The sequence below is a fragment of the Hemitrygon akajei genome, chromosome 2 (assembly GCF_048418815.1).
Source record: "Hemitrygon akajei chromosome 2, sHemAka1.3, whole genome shotgun sequence".
Lineage (NCBI taxonomy): Eukaryota > Metazoa > Chordata > Chondrichthyes > Myliobatiformes > Dasyatidae > Hemitrygon > Hemitrygon akajei.
The window spans coordinates 92,686,401-92,712,176 of record NC_133125.1 but is presented as its reverse complement, the minus strand read 5'-3'; the positions used below and the strand labels follow the sequence as shown (position 1 = coordinate 92,712,176).

General features: G+C 38.9%; 1 protein-coding gene across 1 annotated transcript in view; it reads left to right on the top strand.

Annotated features, from left to right (window-relative positions):
* Nucleotides 1–25,776, top strand: part of LOC140714547 (low-density lipoprotein receptor-related protein 1-like) — a 1,940,354-nt gene that overhangs the window by 1,586,627 nt on the left and 327,951 nt on the right. Inside the window, exons 42-43 of the mRNA XM_073025830.1 lie at nucleotides 10,258–10,447; nucleotides 18,935–19,139. Of these exons, the coding sequence (XP_072881931.1) occupies nucleotides 10,258–10,447; nucleotides 18,935–19,139 (395 nt within the window). The remainder of the gene's footprint in view (nucleotides 1–10,257; nucleotides 10,448–18,934; nucleotides 19,140–25,776) is intronic.

Genomic DNA, 25,776 nt, shown 5'->3' with positions numbered 1-25,776 from the left:
AAGGTTGAATAGGGGAAAACATATCAATCCTCTTTGAAGTGTCAGCAGTGAAGAGGGTGAGCAGCTTCAAGCTCCTGGGCATCAATATCTCTGAAGATTTTTAATTGACTTTGTTACTTACATCCTTCATATACATGATGAGTAAAATTATTTACGTTAAATGTGCAATGTGCAATTTATAGTAATTTATAATAAATAGTACATACAACAGGATAATCAATATAACATAGAAATACAGTTGTGTCAGCATGAGTTAAGCAGTCTGATGGCCTGGTGAAAGAGGCGCTGTTGTGCTTTTTTCACCACACAGCCGGTATGTACAGACCACGTGAGATCCTCGTAGATGTTTAGGCTGAGGAACTTAAAGCTGTTCAGCCTCTCAACCCCAGATCCATTGATGTCAATAGGGGCTAGCCTGTCTCCATTCTTCCTGTAGTCCACAACCAACTCCTTTGTTTTTGCGACATTAAGAGAAAGGTTATTTTCTTGACACCACTGTGTCAGGGTGATGACTTCTCTGTAGACTGCCTCATTATTATTTTAGATTAGGTCAAGCAGTGTAGTGTCATCAGCAAATTTAATTAGCAGATTAGAGCTGTGGGATGCGACATAGTCATGGGTGTACACAAAGCCCTGAGGTGTATTGTGTTGAGGTCAGAGGGTCGGAGGTGAGGGAGCCCACTCTTACCACTTGCAGGTGCTCAGCTTATTGATGGAAGCAGTATGAATGCAAGCCAGCAGCTGTACTTCATTAGGAATTTGGGGAGGTTTTGTATATAACCAAGGACTGGTAAATTTCTACAGATAGTCAGAGGCTTTTTCCCTGGGCTGAAGTGGTTGCCACAAGAGGACACAGGTTTAAGGTGATGGGAGTAGGCACAGAGGAGATGTCAGGGGTACATTTTTTACTCAGAGTGTGGTGAGGGGCTGCCGGCAACTTTGGTGGTGGTGGATACAATAGGGTCTTTTAGGAGACTTTTAGATTGGTACATGGAGCTTAGTAAAATAGAGGGCTATGGGTAAGCCTAGTAATTTCTAAGGTAGGGACATGTTCGGCACAACTTTGTGGGCCGAAGGTCCTGTATTGTGCTGTAGGTTTTCTATGTTTCTATGTTAGATGCACAATGGAGAGCATTATGACTGGTTGCATCACAGCTTGATAGGGATTAGACAGTACATAAAATCTTAAGAAGCTTCAGAGGGTTGTAGACCCTGCTGGCTCCATCACAGGTACAAACCTCCCCACCATCGAGCACATTTTCTAAAATCGGTGCCTAAATAAGGTGGCATCATCGTTAAAGTCCGTCATCATCTGGGACATGCCCTCTTTTCAATATGACAATCAGAATCAGGTTTAATTATCACTGACCTGGGTTGTGAAATTTGTGAACTATCAAGGAGGAGCCCAAAGACCCACAATGTTTTAGGGAGAGCTTCTTCCCCTCTGTCATCGGATTTCTGAATGGTGCATGAACATAACCTCAGGTTCCTCTTTTGCCCTATTTATTTATTTATTCTAACTGTGGCACTTGTTATTCCTGCACTGCACTGTTGCCACAAAACAACTATCTTCATGACAGTGACAATAATAACGATTCTGACAAAAAAACGACGACAAGAGAAATGTTTTTATTTTGTCAAACAGTGACACACACAAAATGCTGGAGGGACTCAGCAAGTCAGTTCCATGTCCTGATGAACAGTCTTGGTCCATAGAGGCTGCCTGCCTTGCTGAGTCCCTCCAGCATTCTGTGTGTGTTCCTCAAGATTTCCAGAATCAGATAATCTCTTGGGTCTCCATGTACTTTCTATCAGGAAGGTAACTTTGATTCCTCTCCTAATTTGTTTATGTCCTACAGCCCATAAAAAATGTTTGTGCTACTGTTCCCTTGAAGGACGCAGATCCCTGGATGAATACATCAAATATACAAAGACCTTGTCCCACTCGTTGGATGGAATCCAGGACTTCTTTTTAGGGATGGATAAGGAGAAGGAAGTTTTGGAGCAAACGTCGAAGGAGTAAAACATCAACATTAAACATAGTTTGTGAGAGGCCAGAAGAAGCAAAACACCAAAAAGCTGTTCCACACTCAAATCATCCTTCCTGTCACCTAACAAAGTATTGAAATATCAGCATCTGTGCCTCCTTATAATCACAGTATTCAATCCACTAAACTGCTTCTAGATGATAGTGTCAGGTTAGACACTTGTATTTGAAAAGGTCTGTATGTTTACTGATGGCTCCTGGGGTGTTTGGTCAGGTTTCTGCCTGGTGTGAGAGAACTGAGTGTAACATGGTAGCTACTGGATTTAGGGGCCTGTCTTCTCTCATATGTTAATTGCAAAACTCAAATAACATTTTAATTTTTTCTTTTCATCAGACATTTAGCTGTCTAGCCACTGATGGAAGGAAATTATTTAAAATGCTCAGGGTATAACTTGATGATGTTACTTCTCTGATTACAAACAATGCAGGATGATGAATCACTTTATTTTTAATTATTTTTATTTTATTGTGATACAGTCTGAAATAGGTCATTCCAGCCCTTTGAGCCACACTGCCCAGCTACTCCCCGATTTAGTTCTAGTCCAGTCATGAGATACTTTACAATGACCAATTAACCTACCAACTGGTATGTCTTTGGACTCTTGGAGGAAACCAGAGCACTCGGAGGAAACTTATGTGGTTGCCGAGAGAACATAAAATCTCCTTATTGAACCAAGATCACCTATACTGCGAAGTGTTGTGCTAACTACTCGGCTACCACGATGCTACATTAGAACAGAAAATTCTTGAAATATTTTGTCAGTCAAATTGTTTTGAAGCTTTATTTTTGTAAATGTATTCATTTTCTTTGCTGCTAACTCATTCAGGATCTCAGTACTATTTACCACTTCTAGAAGTTATGCAGAGGCTGCTAGTTCTCTTAAGTGACTATTGAAAATCCTAGTTACTGCTTTGTACTAAAACAGGAGTCCTTAGTGCCCTGACGTATATTAAACGTGGGGTTTAATCACAAGTAGATGCATGGTGTAGGTGAATTTGAAGGCTACCATTCAATTAAACAATTCTAAAGACATTTTAATTGTGTTCCTGTGAAACTGTCTCTGAACATCTATGAATTCTCTTGAAACTATCTCTGAGTTAACCTTGCTGTGAACTATTCATTTATTCTTCATTACATACAGGGTTCACTCCTTTTTTTTTGCAATGATGGACAGTTCTTTTACATAGCATCGACCTTTTGATTTTATAACTTGGGTCAGCATGGTTGGGATTAGGATTATTTTTGTTTCAATTCTATGATGCTAAAATCAAGTAAATATGATATTAGAAATATTTGAAATAACCATATGGAGTTATAGCCCAATATATTCAATGAACTGAAAAAGAGAACCATGGTAAATGATACCTTAAATCTGTGCATAGTGCCAGATCATATGGGAGAAAAGTGGTACTATTTCATGGGGGTGGGGGTGATGGTAATAATTTTTTTTCTATAGCATGTTGTGATGATCTAGAATATGTGTCTAAAATTCTACTGAAAGAAAATTTAATTATCTGCATCAAAGAGCAATTTGATATGTCAGAAAACAAAAGTATTGGCAATGAAAAAGAGAAGAAAAAATAAGCAGGGGAATAGGATTATGTGAAGAGCTCTTTCAAAGGACCAGCACAGTCACAATAGGTGTAGTTCCCTCTATCTATGCTTTATAATGATGTGATTCTATGATTACAAGAACAATACCAGATAAGCCATTCCGTTTAATGGCTTTGAAGCAATGCATTAAATTATGTGGACATGATGAGCTTCTGAAATAGTTAAACAGTGTTGCAAACATTAAAAACAATCAACCAGAATGTTAACAAGATTTGGTACAAGAAAGCCAATGACCTAAAATAAGCTTCAACAAAAAATACTTTACATATTAAGACAAATAGTATAATCTTATTCTAACTTGAGTTATTCAGACAAACTACATGCACAAACACCATCAATTCCTTTAGTCATCTTACAATATTTGATGAATCATTTCTAAAATATGCAGAGGCAAATTTGAAATAAATGTCTGAATTTGCATTAAAAATCATTCAACTCTTGAATTTAGCAAGTCTGAGACTTCAGTGCTTATGTTCTGCAATCTTTCTATTCATTAAGCTGCCTAATGCCCGTTCTGTAACAACTTGCTGCTGGGTTAATGTTACTGACCGTGCAACATGAGTTGTGTCTGTCTTTATTAGCCTTAACCAAGTTACAGGAATCATTCAACGGGATTCAATAAAGATGACTTTATACTGTCAGGCATCTGGAGCCAAGTGTTCAATACAGACCAAAATAATCAACACATATTAATAGCCGCTCATTGAATAAAACATCTTTAAGAAGGAAACCATGTTTTCTGATCAGTATGCTCAGTATGTCCTTAGCAAATGTTGGTCATACTTAAAATCAGGAAGTGCTAACAGTAATGAACAGTTCAAGCAGTTGAAGAGGGAGAGAAACAAGTTAATAAGTTAAGTTTTTTGCAAGCCAATGACCTCAAAAGTCCTTCAACAGAACTGGAATACTATGGTTAAAAATATTTTACAGAGATATATATATAAATGACAGGTAACTGGAAGTCAGCTCTGCCAACTGATTTCTGAATAGACATTGAACCCATAATTTCATTACTTTTTTTATTTCTATTTTTGCACTATTTATTTAATTTAATTATTTTCTGTAGATATGTATATACTTACTGTAATTCAGTTTTTGTTTTCTATTCTTATGTATTACTTATGCAAAAACAGCAAATTTCAAGATGTATCCTAGTGACGTTAAACCTGATTCTGATTCTAACCAGTTCAGTGCTCCAAGAGTTTTGTGCTTTTGTTTCAGATTTTACACTTCACTTTTATATATGCAATAATAACACAGTTTAAATTCTTGGTAATGAAGTGTACAACTTACTTTGTTATAATGTGAAAGGCATGGAGTGCAAAACAAAAGAATACGCATGCCCTTATCACAGTAAATATATACGGCTGGAATTCCTTCTTAAACCAGATTTCTGTTAGACCAGATAAAGGTGTTGACCCAAAATATCACACACAAAATGCCGGTGGAACACAACAGGCCAGGCAGCATCTATAGGAAGAAGCACTGTCGATGTTTCGGGCCGAGATCCTTCGTCAGGACTAACTGAAAGGAGAGATACTAAGAGATTTGAAAGTAGTGGGGGGAGGGGGAAATGCGAAATGATAGGAGAAGACCGGAGGGGGTGGGATAAAGCTAAGAGCTGGAAAGGTGATTGGCGAAAGTGATGCAGAGCTGGAGAAGGGAAAGGATCATGGGACAGGAGGCCTCGGGAGAAAGTCAGGGGGAGGGGACGGAGCACCAGAGGGAGATGGAGAACAGGCAGGGTGATGGGCAGAGAGAGAGAGAAAAAAAACAAACAATTAAATATGTCAGGGATGGAGTAAGAAGGGGAGGAGGGGCATTAATGGAAGTTAGAGAAGTCAGTGTTCATGCCATCAAGTTGGAGGCTACCCTGTTGGTATATAAGGTGTTGTTCCTCTGACCTGAGTGCGGATTCATCTTGACAGTAGAGGAGGCCATGGATAGACATATCAGAATGGGAATGGGACGTGGAATTAAAATGTGTGGCCACTGGGAGATCCTGCTTTCTCTGGCGGACCAAGCGTAGGTGTTCAGTGAAACGGTCTCCCAGTGTGGGTTGGGTCTCACCAATATATAAAAGGCCACTCCGGGAGCACCGGACGCAGTATACCACACCAGCCGACTCACAGGTGAAGTGTTTCCTCATTTGGAAGGACTGTCTGGGGCTCTGAATGGTGGTGAGGGAGGAAGTGTAAGGGCAGGTGTAGCACTTGTTTCGCTTACAAGGATAAGTGCCGGGAGGGAGATCAGTGGGAAGGGATGGGGGGGGATGAGTGGACAAGGGAGTCGCGTAGGGAGCGATCCCTGCAGAAAGCAGAAAGGGGGGGGAGGGAAAGATGTACTTCGTAGTGGGATCGTGCCCCCTCCCCATTTCTTTCTCCTGAGGCCTCCCGTCCCACGATCCTTTCCCTTCTCCAGCTCTGTATCACTTTCGCCAATCACCTTTCCAGCTCTTAGTTTCATCCCACCCCCTCCTGTCTTCTCCTATCATTTCGCATTTCCCCCTCCCCCCACTACTTTCAAATCTCTTAGTATCTCTCCTTTCAGTTAGTCCTGACAAGGGTCTCGGCCCAAAACGTTGACAGTGCTTCTCCCTATAGATGCTGCCTGGCCTGCTGTGTTCCACCAGCATTTTGTGTGTGTTGTTTGAATTTCCAGCATCTGCAGATTTCCTCGTGTTGACCCAAAACATCAATTGTCTATTTCCCTCCCTATATTCTACTTGACCCTCTGATTTCCACCAGCAGTTAGTATTTTACACTCCTGATTCCAGCATCTGCCGCCTTATGCCTCATATTTATGTTGTCTCTGGGACTCTGAACTTGTTTGTTGAATTTATCCAGTCACATTTGGTGGCATTAAAGAAATTCTATTTTAAAAGTATAACTTGCAGATACTTAATTTCACATTCTTGCTGCAGACAATTACTATTTTCAATGCATATCTGTTAATATTATAAGGAAGTCAGTCTTAAATGTGTAAGTGCAAAACTGCTTCATCGATCATTGTACTATATGGAGTCCATCGTTACTGTTTTAAACTCTTCTGGTCTGTGATTCTTCCACCCAGAAATACATTTACCCATCTTATTAAGTGGATGCTATAATAACAATGAGCACTCATGACACTGAATCTAAGAGAATTGGTACTCAAATGCTTTGCTTCAATATTTATGTGACAAAGCGCTTAAATAATTTAACTCTGCCTCAAAGACTGACGTTTCAATGAAGAAATAAATTCATTTTTTATGGCTGAAAGATGAATGAAGGGAATGGCAAGAAGTTAGCCAGTATCAGTTCGGGAGATTGTTGGCCTAGACATCTTTTCGATATATCACTGTTTTCCTGTTCTACTGATATCAGGGCTTAATAGGTTCCATTATCTGTGAAGGAATGAAGAAGAGAGAGTGAGCTTTACTGGCTTGTATGAAGTACTGAAAACTTGAAGTATTTCTTTTCCATGACAGAACCAGATTAGTTGGTTTACAAATTAAAACTAGTTGTAGATTGAAAGAGTCAGTGAGGAAGACAGGTAAAAGGATTTCCTTGCCTACATAAAAGGGTGTCACAGTAATCTATCTTATCCGAATGGTGTCTACAACCTCTAGAGACTGGAACACAGATGTTAATTTAACCTTTCTAATTGTTTAGTCTGGATGATGAATGTGATAAATTTACCACAACTTTTATGTCCTCTCCCAACAAACCAATTGCATTTTTATAATGTGATGCTGTTCACAAGACTTCAAATCAATGCATTGATTAGTGTTGAATTTCAGAAGTTATTGATTTGCTAATTATTGCAGGAACTCAGAAAACACAAAAAATATCCTGTTTTATATTCTTTCCTGTTAGTGACAGCACCCCTGAGGATTTGTGTCAGTAATTCCTGCCAAAGCTAAGCTACCCAAATTAGTTACCAATTTACAAAAAATATCCACACTCACCTATTGCCTTTGCAGCTCTCAATGATAAGCCCTTTTGTTAGGGTGACAGCAGTGCCTGGCAGACATAAAGGACACTGCATGAATTGGGTCGGGTGTCTGAGAAAGTGGCAGCGCATAGAATAAGCTCTGCATGTGAAACAACAAAATACCCAAGTTGCTGTCAAGTAGCTTCAACAATTTCAAGATGATTACATAAGTATTAAAACTATTTTTAATTAAAAATAAAATTAAAAATAATATGCAAGTGCCTAAAACAATTAAAAATCTTTAACTCAATTCAGACTATTGTGAATTGTTTGTCACATTGCTGCCTTTCCTCGTTCTCCACCTTTCAACTGAATGGAATAATTTTTCAGCATGTTCAGTGGGTAGATACCCTGTTAATACTTTGTACATTCCTTCCTTTAAATTAACTCAAAGGAAGGCACGAGAGTCAGAAATGTTTGTCGAGCTACAGGTTTACTTTTAAACGAGGCATGTGCGTATCATGTGCTAACATGGTGACATATGCAATTAATGTATTTTCACATTTAACCTGTCAATTATTATTTAAATTAACAAGAATGCTTAATCATTGAATATATACAAAATTACTGAAATATTACTTAAATATTAAATACACAATATAACCCAATGTTGGTGCTGGAACTGAATGCCTTCAAAGCCTCAAGACCTGTTCACCTAATTTGGGAGTCTTCTGTTAATGCAGTGTAAGTGTCAAGGATGTCATTTACAGTTAACAGACCAGAATACAAGGATACAACCAACAATTGCAAGTTTTTAGCAGTGGCTAAAGTGTGAGTGATTTCAATTAAACTGCACAGTGTGTGGTATGCTGTGAAAATGATCATGATGAATTACAGTCCCTCTCTCATGACTCACCCTCTCCTCTTTTATATTGGTTATGTTCCATTTCTACACTCAGTCCTGATGTGGGGTCTCAACCTGAAGCAGCAACAGTTTCTTTCCCCCTGCAGATTCAACTGAATTTACCCTGAATCCTGCTGCAGACTCCAGCATCTGCTGTCTCCTGTGACTTCATTAGATATGGGAATTAGTATCCAGTACAAACGAACAAAGAGATAAATAGAAAACAACGGAATTATTTTTCCCCTGCTAATTAAGTCTGCCCCCATGCCACCACAACCCACTTCCCTTTCTCTGGCCCTCCTTCTCTGCCACCTGTCCTACACCCCTCCACTGTTGCTATTGCCAACATCCTTTATTCCCGCTAGATTTACAAATTCGCTCTCTGTTCCACGTTGACAAATACAGTACTGTGCAAAAGTCTTAGGCACCATAGCTATATATATATATATATATGTGCCTAAGACTTTTGCACAGTACTGTATTTATGAATGAATATTTATAAATGTGAAATTTCTGTAACCAATCATATCTATTTACAATATGTGGTCATGGACAAACTGCAATAGATAATTTAGAAAAAATGATCATTAAATTTTGTCTGAACTTACCATGTTAATATATCAAATCTTTTAGTTATGGATAGTTTTATGCTTCATTTATCTGGAAGTAAAAACCAAACCATGACTATTGACTTTCTGTGTGTTGTCAGCATTTTTTCATGGGATATCCAGTGTATGTCATCCTCTGCAATTCAGAGGATAATCCATCTATTGTATCTGAATCCCTGTGAGTATTGCCTGTAAGCTAAGAAGGAAATGCAGTCAATGTTCCCAACTATGGGTTGTAATACTCTGGAGAATATCAGATGGTCATTTTCACTTTCTGTTTTCCTGACAGTCTAAATGGCTTATGTTTCCATAGTGTCAAGTGTTATTGGCTGTCCAACAGAGATCAACAGTCTCTGCTATTAAATTAAATGCCAGTTCCACCAGTGTACTACTGGTTGATTTAGTGTAACTGCTCTTCTTATAGAGTGGAAGGTAAGACTGCACATGTCAATATGACATTTAAGTTAATTAATCATTTTGGAATCTCTCATTTTATGCACACACATCTGTTTAATTGTGAAGTTGGTTTCAAGGTGTTCACAAAGGAAGAACACATGAATGTTTATCAGCTCTTAGATGTCAGATCTGACACGTGGCGATTTTGGACCCCATCCTGATTTGACGTTACTACTATTTACTATTTGTCATCTCATGTTTGAAGGTGGTATTAGATTGCTTGGAACTGGGATTCTCTGCTTTCTGTCACCAAAAGGAGCCAAAAAAAATTCTCATCTAAAGCCAAAGCGAGTTGTATGGAAGTATCCTTGATTATTTCCTTTAAACAACAGAAGATAAGTCTGGGGTATAGTTGAAAATATGCAGGAAATATCAAATTTTGTTAAAACATTAAAAAATACTTCTATCTTAACTATAAAATTCATAAGTGGCTCTCGAGCAGGGGTTTCCAACCTGGAGACAATGGACCCCGTGGCTTAAAAAGGTTGGGAACCCCTTGTTCTAGAGAAATACCTGTGACAATTTGTCTGATATTTGACATCCAAGGCCCTGGAAATACTGTTTTCAATCAAGTTGATACAACTTTACTTAATTTGTATTTCCTAAACTATTATTTGTTAAGATCTTGATAAGTTTATGTTCAACTATGGACAATTATTTATGCTGTTAACCAATGGTGTTTATAATTGACCTATAACTTTTCGATTCACAGATGTAGGCTCAGTTGAAGGTCTGGCATATCATAAAGCATTGGATACCCTTTACTGGACAAGTTCAACAACATCAACTATCACAAGGCATACAATTGACCAAAGCAGATTTGGAGCTTTTGACCGAGAAATCATTGTTGAAATGTCTCCTGATGACCATCCTCACGTACTTGCATTGGATGAGTGCCACAAGTAAGAAGGTCATTTTTTTATCGTACATTAGATTCAATATATTTGTTATTTTGATACTGTATGTCACTGTTTTCTGGCAATCTAAATAGCCTACAATTTTGATTGTCGAATTTCATTTCTTGGCATGTGGGGATTGTAGTCGGTGCTGCTTTCAGCATTTGTGGATAAGAACACAAGTAATAAACTTGCTGCCAATATATAAGATGGTTAATGTTGGTTCCCAAGGTATTAATGTTGTTGGATTAAATCATAAAAGTAGGTTATAATTCAACTTTTTATGATTCCAAGTACTCAAGTCACCTTCCATATGTGCAAAAGTCTACTTCATCTGCAGATGAAAGAATTTCAGACGCTAATAATCTGAAATCACAACAGAAATTTCAAAAACTCTGAACTTCGAACAAAGGGTCTTCAATTTGAAAGATTAGTTCTGTTTCTCTTGCTGGACTTATTGTCTGATGTGTCCCTTGCTGTCTTGAATTACATGTCTGTACTTTTAGTTTCTTGTAGACAAGTGAATGAAGAACTTCAAGATATGAGTGGATCTTACTTAAGAAATACAAATATCTCTGTTCTACTCTACAGGCATCTCTACAATCTTTATTTTTGCACTGCTGATTGAAACCCTTTATTAAAAGAAGCATTAGATTTTTGGCACAGTCATTTCTGTAGAATATATACACAATGTCTTGGTTGGACAGTTGATTTCTTCCTGTTAACACATTTATAATCTAACATATGCTTTGGAAAATCACAAAGCAATAATTTATTTATAATGAACTCAATTAGAAGGATTTCTAGAGCAGTACATTCCTTCAAAGTAAGTCAAATTGGTGTGGATTTTCACCATGGTGGGTACCCATTCAAGGGAAACTACGGCCACTTTTGCTCTTAGGTGCAGTGCATTCATAACCATAACAGGATATGCATAACCTTTTAAGGAAAGCATACCATGATAGCATAATAAACCCTTTGGGCATGTACAGCAACCAGTGGGCTATGAAGTTTTTCGAGCACCTGAATTGGTTAATTGTTGTTCAACGAGAATCATTATTGCTTAGAGTTCCTTGCATTTTTCTTGAGCAGCTCGCTCTTAGTAATGGTGGTCTCTTGGTACTTTCTGTATAAACTTAAGTTTAGTTTGATAGGCTTGGGAATTTCATGTAGCTTGTATTATTTAAACAGATGTCCAGTTAGTGCTAGTTGCGGATCCTAGTTTTGAGAATGATTCATCTTACAGTGTCGCTCAACCGAGCCACCAATGTACTGTTGGATTTCTTATGAATAAACTTTGGTTGCTGTCTCTACATTGGAGGCTGTCTTTCCTCAGCACTTGGGTTCCAGCATTGCCAGCACACATCATGATAGATAGTTTGCAGAAGCAAATCAGATAACGAAGAAATGATAATAAGAAACAAGATGTTCCTTATGTTTAAAAATATTTTTGTGTTGCTTTTTTTGCATGTTCTATTAAAATACAGCTAACATGAGGAATGTATTCAAACATCTAATAGGAGCCTCTGGAGGGAAGAACAGATGCTAGATATAATGGTTTATCAAAGCAACATTGTTTGTATGGCTCCCTACAAAATGGATTTAAAAGAACTAATTGAGATTTCTATCTTATTAGGTTTATTTCTCTGTGATAATCACAGTAACATATTGCTTCATCACTTCTAATTCTTTCCGGCTTTCTGCAGAGGTTAATCACTCAGACACTGGAAATTGGTTCAATAACTTTACCCTCATCAGAAAATGCAATTCAAGTTCAAATTTTGTTTATAGTTTAGTTGATTGTTTTGAATCCAGTCCAGCCATATGCAGTAGAATTGTATCACCTCTCTGATGGCTAGGTCTTAAATTAAATAAATTCCTTATGGGTAATGTTTATACAGTATAAAACCTTTATTAAATTTAATGGTAATTTTCACTGTTATACACAATGCTTATCAATGTTGAAACCATAGCAACACACACAAAATGCTAGAGCAAGTCAGCAGGCCGGACAGCATCTATGGAATAAAGTACAGTTGATGTTTCAGGCTGAAACCCTTTGGCAGGACTGGAGAAAAAAAGCTGAGGAGTAGGTTTGAAAGGTGGCAGGGGTGGGGGTGGGTGGAATGCCAGGTGATAGTTGAAACTTGGAGGGGGAGGGAAGCAAAGAGTTGGGAAGTTGATTGGTGAAAGGGACAGAAGGCCATGGAAGAAAGAAAAATGTATGGGGGGAGGGAGGAGCACCAGAGGGAGATAATGGGTGGGCAAGGAGATAACATAAGAGAGGGACAAGGGGATGGGAAATGGTCAAGGAGAAAGGGTGGGGGAGGCATTACTAGAAGTTTGAGAAATTGATGCTCATGCCATCAGGTTGGAGGCTACACAAATGGAATAGAAGGTATTGTTCCTCCAACCTAAGTGTGACCTTATCCCGACAGTGGAGGAGTCCATGGATGGATATAGCAGAATGGGAATGATAGATAGATAGATAGACAGATAGATACTTTATTCATCCCCATGGGGAAATTCAACTTTTTTCCAATGTCCCATACACTTGTTGTAGCAAAACTAATTACATACAATACTTAACTCAGTAAAAAATATGATATGCATCTAAATCACTATCTCAAAAAGCATTAATAATAGCTTTTAAAAAGTTCTTAAGTCCTGGCGGTAGAATTGTAAAGCCTAATGGCATTGGGGAGTATTGACCTCTTCATCCTGTCTGAGGAGCATTGCATCGATAGTAACCTGTCGCTGAAACTGCTTCTCTGTCTCTGGATGGTGCTATGTAGAGGATGTTCAGAGTTATCCATAATTGACCGTAGCCTACTCAGCGCCCTTCGCTCAGCTACCGATGTTAAACTCTCCAGTACTTTGCCCACGACAGAGCCCGCCTTCCTTACCAGCTTATTAAGACGTGAGGCGTCCCTCTTCTTAATGCTTCCTCCCCAACACGCCACCACAAAGAAGAGGGCGCTCTCCACAACTGACCTATAGAACATCTTCAGCATCTCACTACAGACATTGAATGACGCCAACCTTCTAAGGAAGTACAGTCGACTCTGTGCCTTCCTGCACAAGGCATCTGTGTTGGCAGTCCAGTCTAGCTTCTCGTCTAACTGTACTCCCAGATACTTGTAGGTCTTAACCTGCTCCACACATTCTCCATTAATGATCACTGGCTCCATATGAGGCCTAGATCTCCTAAAGTCCACCACCATCTCCTTGGTCTTGGTGATATTGAGACGCAGGTAGTTTGAGTTGCACCATATCACAAAGTCCTGTATCAGTTTCCTATACTCCTCCTCCTGTCCATTCCTGACACACCCCACTATGGGAAATGGAATTAAAATGGGTGGCTACTGGAAGATTCTGCTTGTTCTAGCGGACAGAGTGTAGTTTGGGCAAAGCAGTCTGCTAATCTATGTTGGTTCTCACCGATATACAAGAGGCCACACCAGGAGCACCAAACACTGATCTCCCTCCTGGCACTTATCCTTGCAAACAGAACAAGTGCTACACCTGCCCCTACACATCCTCCCTCACTACCATTCAGGGTCCAAAACAGTCTTTTCAGGTGAGCCAACACTTCACCTGTGAGTCTGTTGTGGTCATGTATTGTGTTGCTTGGATATTGGTGAGACTGCCGAGATAAGGGATGAACATCGATTTCTTAAACTTCCAGTAATGCCTCCCCCTCACCTCTTCACCCTTTCCCATCCCCTTGTCCATCTCTCATGTTATCTCCTTGTCGGCCCGTCGCCTCCCAATGGTAATCCTCCCCTCCCTTTTTTTTTCTTCCATGGCCTTCTGTTTCTTTCAGCAATCAACTTCCTAGCTATTTTCTTCAAGGATCCCCCTCCAAGTTTCACCCATCAACTGGCGTTTCTCTCTGCCCTCCCTGCACCTTTCAAATAAACGCCTCAGATTTTTTTCTCCAGCTCTGCCGAAGGGTTTTGGCCTGAAATGTCAACTGTAGTTTTTTCCATAGATGCTGCCTGGTCTGCTGAATTCCTCCAGCATTTTGCGTGTGTTGCTCGGATTTCCAGCATCTGCAGATTTTCTCCTGTTTGTGAATGTTGAAACCATGTAAAGAGGATGGGCTATTTTTATATGGTGTTTAATAAACAAGTTTTACAGAAAACCATTGTTAAATATCTTTAATATTGTGCCAGTGCATAAAAAGTATTAAGTGTTTCTCTTCCTATTTTGTCATCCTTCCGTTGATTGTTGTAGTGGTTGTCTGTTGTGTCCAATGATGACAGGAAACCTGTACGTAGGTTTTTTTTAAAGTGGGAAAACCATTGCAGTGGGGAAGTCCTACTCTCTTGACCTCAGAAGTCTGGGTTTAGTGGTACAAACAAGCATCACAAACTAGGGTCTTCCTTGGTTGCAGTGAATGACTGTGACTGCTTCTGTGCCTTGTCATGCCTTTTTCTCTGCATGGAGTGTTGCAGTACCGCCTTCTTAGCCATTGGATCACACTGTAGCTCTCATTTGCCCAGTGCACTGGAACTGACTTTGCAGGCATGCTCATATCTCACTCCCGGAGCATGAAGCCTCTGCCTACCCTTGATTGTCAGATGCTTTGATGTTTAAGCAGAACTAAATACTGGTCTCGTATCACAATCCTTCGTAACTGCAAAGAGAAGTACATTTCCAAAAGCAACACTTGCATGTTCCCAGCAGGCCGCCAGTGACCTTGCAGACACCAACTGATCAATAAAAAAGACCTAATTTTTAAAATCAAAATTAATATGGTATTCCAGTGGTTAATTTGATACATTTGACTGTCCCTCGCTTGATACCATTAACTAAATATCCATTTTCTTGGATGTAAAAAAATAATTTTTGTAGCCTTTAGAGGGTAGCAGAGAGTGAAAATCATCTACTAAACTGACAGCTGGATTTACACATTCCAAGTATTTTTTTTCTCCTGATTATCTTAAGGCCTCTTTTATGCAAAGATTCAGGCGAGGATCTCAGTCTTAAATAATATGAAAAACTTGAATTAAACTACTTTATATAACCCAGGCCCTTCTCAAATTCTATCCAACTAATGAAAAATGTTGGAAGCATAATGATTTCTGTAATGTTTTTTAAAAAAAGGAAAATGCATATACAATATCCCACCAAAAAAAAAGAAGCTTAGATAACTTGTCTCAGTGATGTTAAGATATAAACTCTGTCCAGAACATAGGGAGAATTCTTTGCTTCATAATATTATTGAGACTTTAAGAAGGTGACACTGTGGACTGTGGTGTGGTGCAACAACACGAGTGTGATGGCATAGCATTTAATATTGCTTCCTCTCAACTCCAGGGATAAGGGGTTCATTCCTAATTTTGGGTGCCATCTATCTGGTGGGTTTTGATTATCTCTGTAATTCTATTAGTTCCTATGATTGGTTTCCTCCCATATCACAAACTAGGTTGTAAGTTATCCCTTTGTGTAGGTAAGTGGTAAAAGAACTGAAGGGAATTAGAATAATAGAATTGTAATAGCAAGGAAGGATGCTATTCAATCTTTCATATTTGTACCAACCTACTTTTAAAACAACTCTCTATTTCCACCATATGCCCCTTTCCTGTAACTGTAAAATATTTCCTACACCATATACTTATCCAAATCTCTCTTGAAGACTACCACAAAACCTGCCTCCACCACACCTACAGGCAGTGCATTCCAAAAACAAATCACATGGTTTAAAAAAAATGGTTTTCCTTCTGTCAGTTCTCCTATTTCATGTCTATGGCACCCTAGTCCGCATCCCATCTATCAATGGATGTAGACCTACTGCCAATTTTGCCCATGTCCCTCATCATTTTATAAACTTTCATCAAATATCAAATGTAACCTCAGACTAAACAGTTTCAATTCCATCATCTTCATTCATTCATTTGTTTTGTGACTTGTTTTATGATTATGGTCTTTCCATGACCATGATTGTTCTTGGCAAATTTTCCTAGAAAAATAGTTTGACATTGCCTTCTTGGGGACACTGTCTTTAAAAGATCAGTGACCCCAGTCATCATCAATACTCTTCAGAGATTGTCTGCCTGGTGTTAGTGGTCACATAATGATGTGCACCAGCTACTCGTATAACCTGCTCCCATGGCTTCATGAAACCCTGTCTGAGGGGTTACACAGGTACTACACCTTGCCCGAGGATGACCTGCAGGCTAGTGGATGGAAGAAGCGCCTTACAACTCCTTTAGTAGAGACTAATCTCCACCCTGCCACCCAATCATCTTCATTACTTCCTCCAAAATCTAAACCAACTTTGTAAAACCTGACTTCTCCCGCAAAAATCTATATTGACTATCCCTGATAAGTCAATACTTCTCTTGATGTGAGTAAATCCTATCCCTAAGAAACATCTCATATTGACCTATTTCATCTGATATGTTGAAAATTATATTTTACAACATAAAGATACTTTAGTCTTATCAGTTAATCAGGAAAACAAAAAAAGTGATCTTCAAAAGTGGCTTACTCCTTTTATGATGAAAATTGAAAATGCTGGAAATGTTCAGCAGACGAGGCAGCAAGTGCAGAAAGAAAAAACAATATATCCTTCTAGTCAAAAAATCTATTTTTTTGCTTTGGATTTGTTGTTGGTGATATACGTGTCTAACAAAATGAAGACAGGTGGAGAAAGAGAACACATACAAACAAACGTAAAAATTGCAAAATATAGAATTGTGGACATGTGAGCAGATTAGGCTATGTTCATGGAGAAAACAAAATGGACAGAGCTGGAGGAAGAGAATTCTGAATTTGAATTCAGAAGAAATTTCTGAATCAGAAAGCTGAAACACACCCAGATGGACAATGTGTTGCTGCATGTCAAATAAATGTTCAGCCTCAACACTGCAAAAGGCTACAGACAGATAGTCAAAGTGAGAGAAGTGGAGAAGTAAGTAGCATGCATCATAAAGTTTGGGTTCTTACTTCTTGGCTAACTACAGAGGCTCCAAAAAACCCAATCTATCTTTGGTTTCCTCAAAATACGGGGAACTGCATTCTGAACATGAATAATGTAAACTAGATTGGAAAAAGTGCATGAATTGCATTGGCATTTTTAGGTTCTTGAATGGTGGGAAGGAAAGAGATAAAATGACAAGTGTTGTATTCGGCATTTGAAAGGGAAAGGGCTTAAACGGGGCATGGATGTATGGGCTAGGGGGCTGATGAAAAGATAAGAATACTGGCAATACTCAACAAGCCTCACCTGTGAAAAGAGAAGCAGAGATGGTGTGTTAAAAAGTATGATGAAGGCTCTTTGAAGTGAAATTTAAACTTAGTTCCTCTTTCTGCAGAGCTGCCTGTCCTGAGTGTTTGCAGCATTTTCTATTCTTTATTTTCAGATTACCAGCATTTGTCATCTTTTCATCTTCAGGGAAAGAAGCATTTTTTGCAATCATGAAAGAATCATAATTGCCAATTACTGTTGCTTCACATAACGTTAGGTGACAACAGTTTTCAAACAAAGAGAGATTGAACTGTTTTCAAACAAGTATGGAGTGACCATTTTCAGTTATTACTATTATCCAGTCCAGTATCATCCAAATATTCTATATTGGCAGCCATATTTGAGAATTCTAATTAAATCTCCTTCGATAGACCGAGGCAAAGGCTTTTACAAGATCAGAAAGGGTCACGAATAATAGTTGATGTTATTCCCTGTGCTTTTGTTAAAGTTACTATAGGTAAATATCATTTGCTGGAGCAGGAAACGGAGATTCCTTTGTAGTTACTGCAATTGTAGTAACTGCAGACAAATCTATTAATGGCTCCATCTGTCTAAGTAGACAATGGATGTGCCCACCTCTCCGGGGTGCAGACCTGGGCGATGAATATAGAGATCCTGGGCTGCCCAGACATCAAGATCCCCCTCTCGGCCTCGTGGATATGGTCCAAAGGAATGCGAAGCAGTACATTTGGCATCAGCTTGGCTGCAGGAGCTGCCAGGAGGTGACGTGATACATCATCCAACCGCCTTAGGGGCTCCACTCCGGATTTGTGTAGGGTTTACTCCTTAGCCTTCTCTTCTCCTGAAGATATCCACAAGGCAGCGGGATCCGTAACCCTGGACAGGGGCCTGTACCGGGTACTGTCAGCCAGAGACAGCTGAGCCCGGGACTCATGTCATCACGCCCTGTCGTAGTGACATATGGACCCACTCCCAAATCTGTAGTAACTATATATCTACATACTGTATGTAGATACTATATGAAACAGCATTTTATCAGTTGTGAGAATATCTTACAGAAGCATTCTTATTGATTGTATATTACCAACAAGCCATCTCGCTGTAAAATGTGGGAAATTGATTTTAGCTGATAAAATATTTGTTGACCTTTGTAATGAATGTTCTTGAAATTACAGATTAATTATTATACAACATTTCCCAATACATATATTTTTAAATTGTGAAATCCTTTCGTAAAGTTTGACCTGATAATTTGTTTTTTTTAACTTTTGTAGTTTGATGTTCTGGACAAACTGGAACGAACAGCAGCCCAGTATAATGAAAGCAACCCTCTCCGGAGGAAATGTTCAAGTCATCGTCAGCACTGACATTTTCACACCAAATGGACTTACGATTGATTATAAGGCAGAGAAACTGTATTTCTCTGATGGTTCTGTAGGAAGAATTGAAAGGTGTGAATATGATGGAACGCATAGATACGTAAGTTACAAATTTTGAATTTTATAACAAAGAATTAAAGTCGCATCACATTTCATCAACATGGCATTCTGAAAGAGAGTTCTCATGCATGGCCTTGCTATAGCAAACCCTCACCATTCAACAAATCAACTATTCCAGTGCTAGCTTGTTTCTTGCTTGAAATCAGGCAGTTAACATTAGTAGAATAACTTACCCATGGACTTTGCTTACTTCTGCACTGAGAGTAAGGACACCCATGTGAAGATATTTGTCTGCAATTTAAACAGTAGCCTAATTGGGGAAACTATGTTGGCTTCTTCATATGACACAAGAGCAGAATTAGGCTGTTCAGCCCATCGAGTTTAGTCTGTAAAGAGAGTAGAAAGAAGTTTCAGAGCCAGTGAAAGTCCTCAGAAGTATACATTTGTTAACTTTCATTCTGGAGTCTGGAAAAACAGGCCTATGGACCTATTTTGTGAGGGAATGCTAATCCCCCATTTTGTTGAATTTAGAGGAATGAGAGTTGCTCTCAGTGATACATTTAAACTGCTCTATCTTTTCACTACGTTTCCCCTATTCTTTTGACCCCAGGTCTTTACCAGCCAATGCTCCTCAAGTTGTCTCCTGATCCTTAGCTCTAACTAGCAGACAGTGTGTAAAGTTCAGCAGTTAAAACCACTCCCATTACATTTAGTGGTGCATTGTGCTCATGTTGGCTCCTGCATGCTTGAATTCTGCCCCACATTATAATTGAAGTTTCGGAGATAGGACAAACATTCTGAGCGTAACAGAAGATTCTTAAATAACTCAGTGCTTGTTATTTTCATCAGAATATTGGGATTTATGGATTGATTTGACAAAGGTGTTTGGAACTTAAACAGATGAATGTAAACAAAAACATTGTGATTGAGGACAAGAAATTAAATTAAATATAAAATTGTAGCACAATGAACTGTAGAAACATTATTACCTTATAATTAATAATTTAGGCTTTTGGTTAATACAGGTATTTAAACAAAGATCAAACATGTAGTTATAAATAAGAAACTATATTTAGCTATTAGGTAGTCACTTGAGAGTAGGACATGTCATGTAAAAGCAAAAGCATTGAGACAACAGGCAAAGACACATATTTAGGCCAAAGCCAGCATGGTTTCCTGAAAGGAAAGTCCTGCCTGACTAACTTACTGCAATTTTTTGAGGAAATTACAAGCAGGGTAGACTAAGGAAATGCAGTGGATGTGGTGTACTTGGATTTTCAGAAGGCCTTTGATACGTGTCACACATGAGGTCACTTGGCAAGATAAGAGCCCATGGAATTACAGGTAAGTTACTAGCATGGGTGGAGCATTGGTTGATCGGCAGAAAGCATAGAGAGGGAATAAAGGGGTCCTATTCTGGCTGTCTGCCGGTTACTACTGGAGTTCCACCAGGGTCGGTGTTGGGACCACTGCTTTTTACTATGTATGTCAATGATTTGGACTATGGGATTAATGGATTTGTGGCTAAGTTTGCCGATGATGCAAAGATAGATGGAGGAGTGGGTAGTGTTGAGGAAACAGAGAGCCTGCAGACAGATAGTTTAGGGGAATGAAGTGACAAATGAAATACAATGTCGGAAAGTGTATGGTCATGTACTTTGGTGGAAGAATTAAACCGGCAGACTATTATTTAGATGGAGAGAGAATTCAAAACGCAGAGATGCAAAGGGACTTGGGAGTCCATGTGTAGGATACCCTATAGGTTAACCTCCAGTTTGAGTTGGTGGTGAAGAAGGCAAATGCAATGTTGGCATTCATTTCTAGGAGTATAGAATATAAGAGCAGGGATGTGATATTGAAGCTCTATAAGGCACTCGTGAGACCATACTTGGAGTATTGTGTGCAGTTTTGGGCTCCTTATTTTAGAAAGGATATACTGACATTGGAGAGAGTTCAGAGAAGATTCATGGGAACGATTCCAGGAATGAAAGGGTTTCCGTATGAGGAACATCTGGCAGCTCTTGGGCTGTATTCCCTGGAGTTCAGGACAATGAGAGGGGATCTCAAAGAAACACTTCAAATGCCTGAACAGATTAGATATGACAAAATTATTTCTCATAGTAGGGGAGTCTTCAGGATTGAAGAACGTCCATTTAGAACAGAGATTTGGAGAAATCAATTTATACAGAGGGTGGTAAATCTGTGGAATTTGTTGCCACGAGTGGCTGAGGAGGCTAAGTCATTGGGTGTATTTAAAGCAGAGGTAGATAGGTTCTTGATTAGCCAGGGTATCAAAGGGTATGGGGAGAAGGCAGGGGAGTGGGGATGACTGGAAGAATTGGATCAGCCCATGATTGAATGGTGGAGCAGACTCGATGGACTGAATGGCCTGCTTCTGCTCCTATATCTTATGGTCTTATCTTATTTCTGGGATAGGGTGTTGTATAGCGATATGAACTCATGTTATAAAATCATTATTATAAATAGAAATAGATGCCACAATGGCACCATATAGCAAAGAGAAGGTTCAAATGATATAACAGTTTTGTTCTTTTAAAATTATGCCCTATAAAATTTTGGCCAGATTCTGTAACGTATTAAAATATTCTCACTTTAAAGAGTAAGTCATTTATGACTTGAACTCAAACATGATTAATTATGATTAAGATTGAAAGATCATTTGATTGTGTTTTTAACATTTGACAATGCTGAGCAGTGTGTTTTTATTGTATATATCCAGTAGCCCTCTTCAGGTAGTGATGAAACTGGTCATCAGAACTATACAGCAAATTATAGAATCTGATGAAGCAGTATTAAAGGAAATATGTTGTCTACTAATGGAAACAATATACATTCAAGTTGAAATGGTGCATGAGTCAGAGGGAAACAGCTTTTATGAATGTACTGTCCTTAAACTATGGATAAAAATCATAAAGAAATAGATACTAATAAATAAACCATAAGAAATGGAAGTGAGATTAGAACATATTGTCCTTCTAGCTGGCTTCCTATTCAATGAGATCACAACTGTTCTGATCTTGGCCTTAACTCCATTTTTCTGCCTGGTCTTCATATGCCTTAATTGCCCCATAGTCAAAAAATGTATCATCACTACCTTGAACTATATGAATTGATTGAGAATTACAATTTTCTGAGGATTCTCAAAACCTAGGACTCTTTAAGAGGAAAAATTCCTCCACAGTTCAGTCTTTGGATGATGTAAGAATGGCTTTGTTACAAAGTTTGAAGACAATTTAAAGACAGATGGAGGGGCAGGTAGTTTTGAGGAAATAGGCTATAGAAGGACTTACACAGATTAGGAGAATGGGCAAATAAGTGGCAGGTAGAATACAGTTTCAGGAAGTGTACAGTCGTGCACTTTGGCAGAAGAAATGTAAAGGTTGACTATTTTCTAAATGGAGAGAGAATACAAAAATCTGAAGTGCAAAGGGACTTTGGAGTCCTTGTGCAGGATTCCTTAAAGGTTAATTTGCAGGTTGGGTCAGTGGTGAGGAAGGCAAATGCAATGTTAGCCTTCATTTCAAGAGGATTAAAATATAAAACTAATGTTGAGAATTTATAAAGCACTGGTGAGGTCTAACTTGGAGTAATATGAGCAGGCTTGGGCCCTATCTTGGAAAGGATGTGCTGAAACCGGAGATAGTTCAAAAATGATTCTGGGATTAAACAGCTTGTCAGATAAAGAGTGTCTGATGTCTCTGGGACTCTGAGAATAAGTGGTGATGAAGCTGTGCCGGAGGGGATGGTTGTCGGCTCGGAGGTTCGATGGACTCAGAGTCCACTGTGGTCAGATGGCTTTCGTTGTGTGCTGTGTCTGCGAGGCTGAGTCGGGTGGCGCTGTGGAAGTCCATAGCGGGGGTATTCCCTTCTGCCGCCGGCGTGGGATGGCGAGTCTGTCGGGACCCTGGGGACTTGTGGAAACTGTGTGGAGATTTATTTTGAACTTATAGTCCTTTAACATCTTTGAACTATTTTTACTGTGCCCATGGTCTGTTTTTTTTTATCAATTATGCTATTATTTGTACTGTTGTAACTATGTGGTTTTGTGCAGGTCTTGTAGCTTTTGTTTTTGGTCTTGTTTGTCTGGTGGATTTGGAGCTCCTTTCCGGGGAACGTGCTAGACGGTAGCGTGATATTAATACTCAGCAGCCTCCCCGGACTCTGGATTGGGGATTGCCAAACGTTATGTGGATTTTCTGGTGTAGTCTGTTTTGTCATATGCTTTTGTGATATCATTCTGGAGGAACGTTGTCTCATGTTTTAACTGCATTGCACTTGTGGTTTCTAAATGACAATGAATCTGAATCTGATGTAATTGAAACCCATTGGATGGTGAAGAGCCTTGATAGAGTGGATGTGGAGAGGATGTTTCCTATGGTGGGAGTGACTAAGACCAGAGTAGAGGGGCATCCTTTTAGAACGGAGAAGAGGAGGGATTTCTTCAGCCAGAAAGTAGTGAATCTGGAATTTGTTGCTGTAGAAGCCAAGTCATTATGTATTTTCAAGACAAAGGTTGATAGATTCTTGATTGTTCAGGGCATGAAGGGTTACGGGGAGAAGGCAGGAAGTTAGGGCTGAGAGGGAAAATGGATCAGCTATGATGAAATATTGGAGCAGACTGATTGGGACAATTGGCCTAATTCTGCTGCTATACCTTATGGTCTTATAGTCTAAAGTAGTTGACTGTTCATCCTGAGATTGTGTTATTCCCAGTTCCGGATTTGCCCACCAAAGGAAATATCCCCACAGAATCTATCATTTCACATTGTGTTGAGTGTCTCTTTGGGATCTCCGTTTATTCTTCTAAGTTACAGAGAATGTTGGTTTAACTTGCTTTTTCTTCATGGAACAATTCATTCACTCCAATAATCAAGCTTTGCTACACCATTTCAAAGCCAACTTTATAATTCCTGTCCTATACAGGTCCACAATCCCTTATCCGAAATCCCTGGGGCCAGTTGCATTTCGGAATTCAGAATTTTTCCAATTTCTGAATCCCTCCTTATTGGTTATGGGACCCCCTGCAGATACCAAAAAGCACATATGTTCAAGTCCCTTATTTAACCTGTCTCAGTGTGGGTGGACTTTAGGACCCGGTGGAGCTCCAGACCTATGCACACCCCCCCGTATACTTTAAATAATCTCTAAATTAATTATAATACCTAATACAATGTAAATGCTATGTAAGTAGTTGTTACACTGTATTGTTTAGGGAATAATGACAAGAAAAATATTTTATTTCCAACAAAAACATTCAATAAAACATAAAAGTATACAGCTTCAAATGAACCGAATCAAACACATCGTAAATGACTTATTGGAATAAATGTAGAATGTCACTGTCACTATAAAACTTCAGTAACTTGTCTTTCTGTTTCTTTAAATCATATACAGTGGTAGTTCCGACACCATATTCTTCAGTAAGACACCACACAGACACACCACGATCAAGCTTCTGCAATAAGTCCACTTTCTGCGTTACTGATAATGATAAGTGCTTCCTTCTCTTTTTCTCATTGTTACCCATAGGGGTATCGGCAGCTGTTTTTGACATTTTCACAGTGAAATTAAACACAAAGTCAACAGTGAACACAAAATATCAGCGAACAGCAAATGCACGTGTAACCAGTAGGAGCACTGAGCCACAACTGATGTCTGGCGACCTCTGCTGGTGCTGCCACGTCACACCTGAGTGACGTCAGCTGTTGGCAAAAAAAACTTCAGTTTTCGGAGCTTTTTGGATTTCAGAATTTTGGATAAAGGATTGTGGACCTGTAATAATCATAATGAGTACTGTAAAATAGGCATTCTCAATAACCGAAGGATGGAAAACTGAGCTACAGTATGTGTTAAGGTGTGATTGAGTCTACTGGCGTATTAGGAAATGAATCCTGAAATATAAGTATGCCATAATTTCCTGCTGGAATACCTAAATGTAGCCTTTCATGACTCGAACACATGATACAGATTGCAGCAACAAGTAGAAACAGTTACAGCCATTTTGGTACCATTTTAGTGCTGAAGAGTCTAGTATTGCACATAGATGATTAGTTGAAGTGTAAAAGAGGAGATGCAGGTATTATTCCAAATGTCATTTCACCAAAATCCTTTACAGCGTATTTCCTCCTCTTACAGTCCATTTTTAATGTAATGGAGGTCAACATTCCATGTGCCTTCTTGTTAACTTGCTGCAGCCAGATATAACAATGGAAAAGCATGAATTGAAAAAAAGCTAGATTGCAATGTTTTGGTTCAGTGCAATTCATTATTTGCAATAACAGGAAGATTGCTGAATGCTTTGGCTGCAGAAAATGACATATATTCTTTCTGGACTGTTTAGTCCCTGATAATTTGACACTTCAGCTATTGTTTCCTGGTTGAATATAACAAGACATATCAAGCAAAAGGAAACTCATTTGGCATTTTAGCATTGCTATTTCTATCCACTCACTGTTACCCTTAACCTTTTACCAGTCAATAGATTGCAGTTGTTAAAATTTTCTATTGCTTTTGGCAGTTCATCAAACTCCAAGTGCCCAGAGCACAGAGTATATTTCAGATCACTACATTAGCACTAGTTTTCTAATGTCTACATTATTTTAATACATTAAGAGTTATTGTAAATTATTATTCAGCAATGATTAAGACTACAGAAT